This window comes from Lepus europaeus, chromosome 22 (genome assembly GCF_033115175.1).
Source record: "Lepus europaeus isolate LE1 chromosome 22, mLepTim1.pri, whole genome shotgun sequence".
NCBI lineage: Eukaryota > Metazoa > Chordata > Mammalia > Lagomorpha > Leporidae > Lepus > Lepus europaeus.
In genome coordinates, this window is record NC_084848.1 from 30,826,128 (window position 1) to 30,834,359 (window position 8,232).

Below are 8,232 nucleotides of genomic sequence, written 5' to 3' on the forward strand. Positions count from 1 at the left end.
TCAAGTGGTCAACAGACACATGAAAAAATGCTCAGGATCACTAGCCATCAAGGAAATGCAATTCAAAACCACAATGAGGTTTCACTTTACTCCAGTTAGAATGGTTCTCATACAGAAATGAAAACCAGTGAATGCTGGTGAGGTTGTGGGAAGAAGCATGGAGATTCTTTTTTTTTTAAAGATTTATTGATTTATTTGAAAGGCAGAGTTACAGAGAGGCAGAGGCAAAGAGAAAAAGGTGTCTTCTATCTGCTGTTTCACTCCCCAAATGGCTGCAATGACCAGAGATGGGCTGATTCGAAGCCAGGAGTCAGGAATTTTGCTGGTTCTCCCACTTGGGTGCAAGGGCCCAAAGACGTGGGCCATCTTCTACTCCTTTCTTAAGCCATAGCAGAGAGCTGGATCAGACGTGGAACAGCCGAGACTTGAACCTGCACCTATTTGGGATGCCAACACTGAAGGCTGCGTCTTTACCTGCTATGCCACAGTGCTGACTTCTGGAGATTGTTTTGAGGTCTGAAAATAAATCTACCGAATGACTGTCATCCCAGTCCTGGGAATTTACTCACATGCAATGAAATCAGCATTTGAAAGCCTTACTGTACCCCCATGTTTTGCAGCTCAATTCACAATATCTAAGACATAGAATTTAACCAGATGTCCTCAACCAATGACTGGATAAAGCATATGTGGTGTATATATACTATGGAATATTACTCATTTATACAAATGAGTGGAATCCTGTCTTTCAACAAAGTGGGTGCAATTGGAAATCATTATATTTAGTGGTATAAACTCATCCCAAATAATAAATGCTGTATGTTTTCTATGATCTATGGTAACTAATGAGTGCAAAAAATATAATGTATAATTATTTACATTGCAGTCTGCATAAAATTATTTCTGTGTATGAACTATTGAGTGGAAATGGCTTAAAATCTAAATGAATGTAATTATTATTTTGTAACCACACAAGGAAATATTTAGATATTACATTGTCATTGGTTCTGTTTTATTGAAGAAACTATGAATGACTATTTCAAAAAAATTCCTGCAAATGGGTGAAATGATCTTTTTTGCATTCAATTATTGTTTATAGCCATTGTCTATATTCCCACTAAACTAGGTTAAAAAACAATAATGAGTTTTTATAATCCATACAAATTGTGTTCCACTGAACATTTTCATGAACTTACTGTAGAGTTAAACTCCTTAATGTGACTTTGTTTGGAAAACTGATATTGAAATGGACTGATGTGGGTAACCATAGCCTTATTGAAACCAGAAAATGGTCTATCTTTATTGACCAAGATGAGTGTAGAATCAGTACCTGATGCAGACTGTGTGGTGGAAGGCTGCTGCCTCCATGATGTGGTTGTAGGCATGTGGACTCTATGTGTAGTCCCCAAACTCATGTCTCATTCCTTGGTACCCCACCAGTATGCCTGTCTTCCTCTGACCATGGTAGACTTCTGTGCAGAAAAGAATTCATTATTAAAAAAAGAAATTGTTCAGTTGGAGATGTTTTCCCTGCACGAACCCTTCAAGTGGGGATTTTATGCTTACTAAGTAGAACAAAATGTGGTATACCTAAGATGCCTATTGATAAAGGTAGATGGAGCAATCTGCATCAATAAAGAAACATAAAGTGGTTTTTCACATACATGCTGAACATGCAGGATCCTAGCAATTTTTAGGGTGCAAGAGAAATTTTAGTCAGATGCCAGTGTCTTTTAAGATGGAAAATCTGTTGTGATTTTAGTTTAAAAAAAAACCATATATAGTGAATCCTCATGTGTCCAACATCCACATTTGACCATTACACACCTATTTCCAGTTTCTTTACTCCATGGAATGTCCCTCCCCCAATATATATTGTTTAGACCAAATCTAGTGCCTTGTATTGTTTCAAATGTGATCCCAATTGAAGAATCATTTTAGTCTCACTTTCTTCTTTCTCTTTTCCACCCATCCTACCCACTCCCACCCCTCCTTTCCTAGCTCCTCTTTTTATTTTCACTTTCAGCACTGCAGCGCTGATGGTCCACCTCTGCTAGGACACAGATCCGTAAAGTTCAACCTGGGACCCAGAGCAGCTCAGAGGGAGGAGCCAGACCAACAGTTCCTCATACCCTGTCCTCTTTAACCCTGAACATATGTCTCCATAACATCTGCTCCATAATGGCAGTGGGTGGGGCCCTGATGCACACCAGGATCACTCTTCTGCTGCTCTGCCTTGGGGTATCTCTGTCCATTCCCGACCTCTCCCAGGCCAGGCCCTCCCAGCATTTCAGCTCCCCAGAAGTGGTGATCCCCTTGAAGGTGACCAGCAGGGATAGAGGTGCAAAGGCTCCAGGATGGCTCTCCTACCGCCTGCGGATTGGGGGCCAGAGGCACACTGTCCACCTGAGGGTCAAGAGGCTGTTGGTTTCCACACACCTCCCTGTGTTCACCTACACAGAGCAGCATGGCCTCCAGGAGGATCACCCCTTTGTCCCTGATGATTGTTACTATCATGGTTACGTGGAGGGGGCCCCCGAGTCTCTGGTTGCCCTCAGCACCTGTTCTGGAGGTTTTCGAGGAATGCTACAGATAAATGACCTCATGTATGAAATTGAACCCATCAGGCACTCTAAAGCATTTGAACACCTGATACATCATATAGGCAGCGATGAGACAGAGTCTCCACACATGAGATGTGGTTTAACAGAAGAGGCTATAGCTCGCCAATTGGAGTTACAGTCATCTTATATTTCCACTCTGAAACAACGTTCTTATGTACCTTGGTGGACCCACCATCGGATTGTTGAGCTGGGAGTGCTTGTGGACAATGATAGATTTGTTTACTCTAACAGAAATGTGACACTAGTGCAGACTGAAGTATTTCATGTTGTCAACATAGTGGATACCTTATATCACCCAATCAGTGTTGATGTAATTTTGACTGGGGTTGAAATCTGGAATGTAATGAACCAAATAGACACGAAAGACGACTTAGATAACGTTTTGCAGAGATTTGCTGTTTGGAAACATATGAGTTTTGATCCTCGTCTTTGGCGTGATACTGTACATCTTTTCATAAAACAACTACATGGTGAAAAAGTTGGTGCTGCCTATATTAAAGGAATATGCCGGAGTCCTTTTAACTCTGGAGTCGATGTCTTTGAAGATAGAAACTTTACCCTTTTCGCGCTTACTTTGACCCATGAGCTTGGTCATAATTTGGGTATGCAGCATGATGAGAAATGGTGTGTGTGTGAACAACAGTTTTGCATAATGAATACTGAGAGAAAGAACTCAACCCAATTCAGCAACTGCAGTTATGGTCAATTTTTTGACAATACTTTGGATACTGGAGGATGTATTTTCACTCCTGCAAATCCACGGAGAATCATAAGGTTGAGGTTCTGTGGTAACCGAGTGGTTGACAATGAGGAGGAGTGTGACTGTGGTTCTATACAGGAATGTACACAAGATCCCTGCTGTTTGTTGAACTGTACACGGAAGCCTGGGGCTGCTTGTGTTTCTGGAAGTTGTTGCGAAGACTGCAAATTCATGCCATCAGGGACTTTATGTAGACAGCAGGTCAATCAATGTGACCTTCCAGAGTGGTGCAATGGGACATCGCATGAGTGTCCAGATGATGTATTTGTGAAGGATGGCATCTCCTGTAGTGACAATTCCTACTGCTTTGATAAGATGTGTAACAACCATGATACTCAATGTAAGGAGATTTTTGGCCAAGAGGCCAGGGGTGCATCTGACAGTTGCTACCAAGAACTGAACAGCCAAGGAACCCGTTTTGGTCATTGTCATATTGATGAAGCAACATATATAAAATGTTCGCCCCGTAATGTCAGGTGTGGGAGAATTCAGTGTGAAAATGTCCACCAAATTCCGGAACTGAAAGAACATATCACAGTGCATCAGTTTCATTTCAATAATACTACTTGCTGGGGCACTGATTATCATTTAGGGATGTCCATTCCTGATATTGGTAGAGTGAAAGATGGCACGGTGTGTGGTCCAGAGAAGATATGCATTGGCAAGGTATGCATAGGTACGGGTATCCTGAGAGGTTATTGTGAGCCTCAGGATTGCAACATGCATGGGATCTGCAACAATAGACAGCACTGTCACTGTCACTTTGGATGGGCACCTCCCAACTGTACTTTGCAAGGCAATGGAGGTAGTGTGGACAGCGGTCCAGCTCCTGAAAAAGCTGTGGAAGAGCTGCCAGTGCCAATTAAGAGAAAATTGAGTTTGTTGTTACTATTACTCCTTATTCCTTTGATTTATTTATGTATAATTTGCTACTGTCTGCTATGTAGGGGAGAAAAGGAGAAAAAGGAAAAAGAGGAGGAAGAAAGTGAAGAAACAGAAACAGAAACAGAAACAGAAGATGAGTGAGCAAAGAAAGAAGAGGGATGAGGGAGAGGAGGCTCATACTCATGCTTCTTTTAAGAGAATCTATACTTTTCTTTTCATAATAGAAAAACAAGACACATCTAACTGTTTAGACAGAAAACATTGCTACCTCATGTCAGGACCATAAGCAATAAATATGAAAGCATGGCATTCCTGCATGTTTTTATTTACTTTTTAGTGTTGTAAGCAACATTGGACATCAATTTCCTCAGAATTATCTCATTGTTTCTGGAGCAAAGACCCAGAAAAAGCACACATGGAACATTCTCTCACATCTTCATTCTACTGGGTAATTTATGGCGTGTGTATTTACAAAGTTCATTTCTGTTTGGCACAGCTGTATTTGAAAGAGGGAACAGAAGAATCAACCTGGAGTGACAGATGGGTTGAGAAGGAAGTTTTCTTCCCTTTGTTCTTCCCATTTCTGGAAGCATAGTTTTTGGCTGAGACATTTACCCTGGTAACCCAGATCAGTTTAGATACCAGTTTCATGGTCACTGTTAGAACCACCTACATTCTTCCTTAGAATTACTAGCAGCTGTTGACCACAAACTCCCTCAGTGATGGTGTTGTGGTTTGGATTGACTGTAGGTTCCTCTTGTGAGTTCATGATGCTCCAGTACTAGCTTGGTCATACTCTCCTTAGAGATCTCAGCCCCTGTTTTACATGGAGTTCTGTAATGGCCTGTGCTATAATGAACACAATAAACTACCCCTGTTTTACTTTCCCTAGAGGTGCTTGGGGTTTTCTGTACTTATCCTCCTTGTTGTGGTTGGTGTTTCCAGAAGCAGACACTGAGTTGGAGTCTAGAATGAAAGAGTTTATTAGACACAAACAGCTGTGAAAAAGAAAAGTCAGAGGTGTGGATGGGAAATTGGACTACACTGCCACCCTGGTCAGTCTGGCAATGAAATATTTTTTTAAGGGAAAGAGTTTATTGATGGGGGAAACCCGACAGACCAGAGGGAAGGGGCAAAGAAGGAAAAAGAGAGAAGGAGAACATAATATATATAGAGAGATGTGTTTAGGAACAGGTCTTGTTAAACCTTTGCTTGGGGGGCGGCCAGGGAAGTAGCAGCAGCTAATTCCATTAGGGTGGGGGTGGAGCTGACACCTGTGGTTGAGCCATGTGGTCACCTGACTTCCAGCAATGGCAGTGGGGGCTAGAGCCTAGGATGTTGCCAGGGGTATAGATTGCACCATAGATAAGACTGCGTCATTTTACTAAAATTGCCCCCTTTTGTTTTTGTAAAGCAAGAAGTTGTGTGGGATTACATTAGCCCCAAAAGTCCAGGAGGAGTAGAGGGACAATGATCTTTTAAAAAAATATTTATTTTATTTATTTGAAAGAGTTACAGAGAGTCAGAGAGAGAGAGAGAGAGAGAGCGAGAGCGAGAGAGAGAGAGAATGTGTCTTCCATCCACTGGTTCACTCTCCCTAAATGACCGCAATGGCCAGAGATGAGCTGATCTGAAGCCAGGAGCCAGGAGCCAGGAGCTTCTTCCAGATCTCCCCTGTGGTTACAGAGTCCCAAGGACTTGGGCCATCTTCTACTGCTTTCCCAAACCATAGCAGAGAGCTGGATCTGAAGCAGAGCAGCTAGGACTCAAACCCGTGCCCATATGGGATGTTGGCACTGTAGGCCAGGGCTTTAACCTGCTGCACCACAGCGCCAGCCCCTGGTGATCTGTCTTTAGAGCTACTTCTTGTTGACATGGGGTGACAAGGTACTCTCTGCTGGCATGAGGTGATGTCTCCAGCTGCTGTCTCCTGGGTGGGGAACCGAGTATATCCCTGTAGCAGCATTTGGTTGACCACCTGGTTGGTAAAGGTCTTGGTTCGTTTCATTATCACCTCCTGTAGACATTTAAACAGACATGGTAGCATAAAAGAGTGAGAACAGCAACCCATAATCCTAAGAGTGGCATTAACCATGTAATGAGAGGATTTCATAAAGGAGAGGAAATGAGGGGGTTCTCTGAACCCTTGTGAAGATTGCTTGATGGATGTGGTTTGAAGCTGATTCCAACCAAGACTGGGAGAAGGACCGCTTGTCTCTTGCAGGTAGAGGGGTTTGTTTGTAGAGAAAATATTGAATAATCATATAACATTAAGTGGGGAAGAGGACCATCAATATATACAGGTTGGGAGCAGAGCCATTGATGTTAGAGTAGAGGTTATGATTACAATGGAATGAGTCCCCAAGTGGGCTAGACAGGGTCTAGAACAAAGGACAGAATCGTCATTGGAGGACCTAAAAAAGCTGCTGTGTAAACACGAATGAGTTCTCCGACTGAGAGGCAAATAGAACCTGACAGAAGGGGCCTGATAGTAATCAGGTGGGCTTTAAGGCTTTGCCAATTATGAGACCCAGAACTATCTATGTCTTCACATGGGGTACACCCTAAGTGAGGTGTGACCCTCCTTGGGAAGGCACCCTGTTGACTTCCATTACCTAGCTGGCCTGGGAGGAGAGCTGTCCAGTTAAAGGCAGGTGGCATCTCTAACAGGAAGTTTACAGTTCTGCCTGCAGTGTTGTTCATCCTACTTGGCCATCCCCTCAATAGCAGTGGTTACTTCAGAAGCTGGGCTGACTTAGAGAGAACAAGGTCTGTGGCTTTGTCCTGCAGTCCTTTGACTCCAGGGCAGGTCCGTTTCCAGTGACCCAACTCTTGGCTGGCAGAGCTGCCAGGGCTCTTCCTAAGCTGACTTCTGCTGAAGCCCTGGCTTTCTTTTCTTTTTTCTTTTTTTGACAGGCATAGTTAAAGAGTAAGAGATAGAGAGACAGAGAGAAAGGTCTTCCTTTTCCGTTGGTTCACCCACCAAATGGCTGCTACAGCCGGCATGCTGTGCCTATCTGAAGCCAGGAGCCAGGTACTTCGTCCTGGTCTCCCATGCGGGTGCAGGGCACAAGCATTTGGGCCATCCTCCACTGCCCTCCTGGGCCACAGCAGAGAGCTGGACTGGAAGAGGAGCAACCGGGATGGACAGAATCCAGCGCCCCAACCAGGACTAGAACCTGGGGTGCTGGCACTGCAGGTGGAGGATTAGCCAAGTGAGCACCGGCCGCCCTGGCTTTCTATATGGAAAACCAATGCAGTGGACTAGCCTGTTGGTTCTCTTTGATGGCAGATCACTGTATAAAACAGCCATTAGTTGGCCTGCTACCCATCTTTACATGGCAATGAAATATTGTTTGGCAGATCTGTCTGAGTTTGGATGAAATGGTCTGATGTTCACACCCTCTCCTTGCTCAGTTGGAGGTGACTGCTCTGGGGGAAGATGTGAAAGTGGTGATGAATTGAGAATTCACATCTGGAGGCCCTCTGCTGATGATGAGACCGTCTTCGGAGGTAGATCTGGGTGCATGCTTGGATATTCTGCAGTTTGAGATCTGCACTTCTCTGATCCACTTTTACATACATACTCTGGCAGCATCTCCTCCAGGATTCTGCTGAGTGCCTCTTCTTGTGGGGAACATTAAAGGAGGAAAGTTAGTGAGATGAATCACGTCTATGCCATGTTTGGTAGCAGAGATGAAAGCATACTTAATGTGTATCTTTTCTGCTATCTACTCTCATTTCCCTTTCCCTCAGATGATGGCTTTGGATGGTTACTATGTGTCACCGTGTGTCACAGTGCAGGTGCTTATCACCAACCTGAACACCTCATCAACACAGCCTGCTCACACTGGGTTTCTGACTCCATCCATTTATAGTTACCACTGGGTCAAGGACTACCAAGAGGTTCCTGAGAAGAATGCCCAGGGTTTACTCATATGTGCTGGTATCCCCATCTTATAA

The 8,232-nt window shown here is 43.8% G+C and overlaps 1 protein-coding gene across 1 annotated transcript; it reads left to right on the forward strand.

Annotated features, from left to right (window-relative positions):
• Positions 1–2,067: 2,067 nt before the first annotated feature.
• On the forward strand, positions 2,068–8,232 carry LOC133751434 (disintegrin and metalloproteinase domain-containing protein 20-like). The gene is made up of 3 exons (XM_062181481.1): positions 2,068–4,261; positions 7,687–7,814; positions 8,026–8,232. Exons 1-3 carry the CDS (start codon positions 2,182–2,184, stop codon positions 8,230–8,232), a joined length of 2,415 nt encoding a protein of 804 aa, XP_062037465.1. The 5' UTR covers positions 2,068–2,181.

Bases quoted from the DNA above. Each gene is read 5' to 3' on its own strand.
- LOC133751434 (XM_062181481.1), top strand. From the start codon at position 2,182: ATGGCAGTGGGTGGGGCCCTGATGCACACCAGGATCACTCTTCTGCTG. The intron at 4,262-7,686 runs GTTTGTTGTTAC...CTCCTTGCTCAG, and splicing joins GCCAATTAAGAGAAAATTGA to TTGGAGGTGACTGCTCTGGG. The intron at 7,815-8,025 runs GTTTGAGATCTG...CCTTTCCCTCAG, and splicing joins GCATGCTTGGATATTCTGCA to ATGATGGCTTTGGATGGTTA.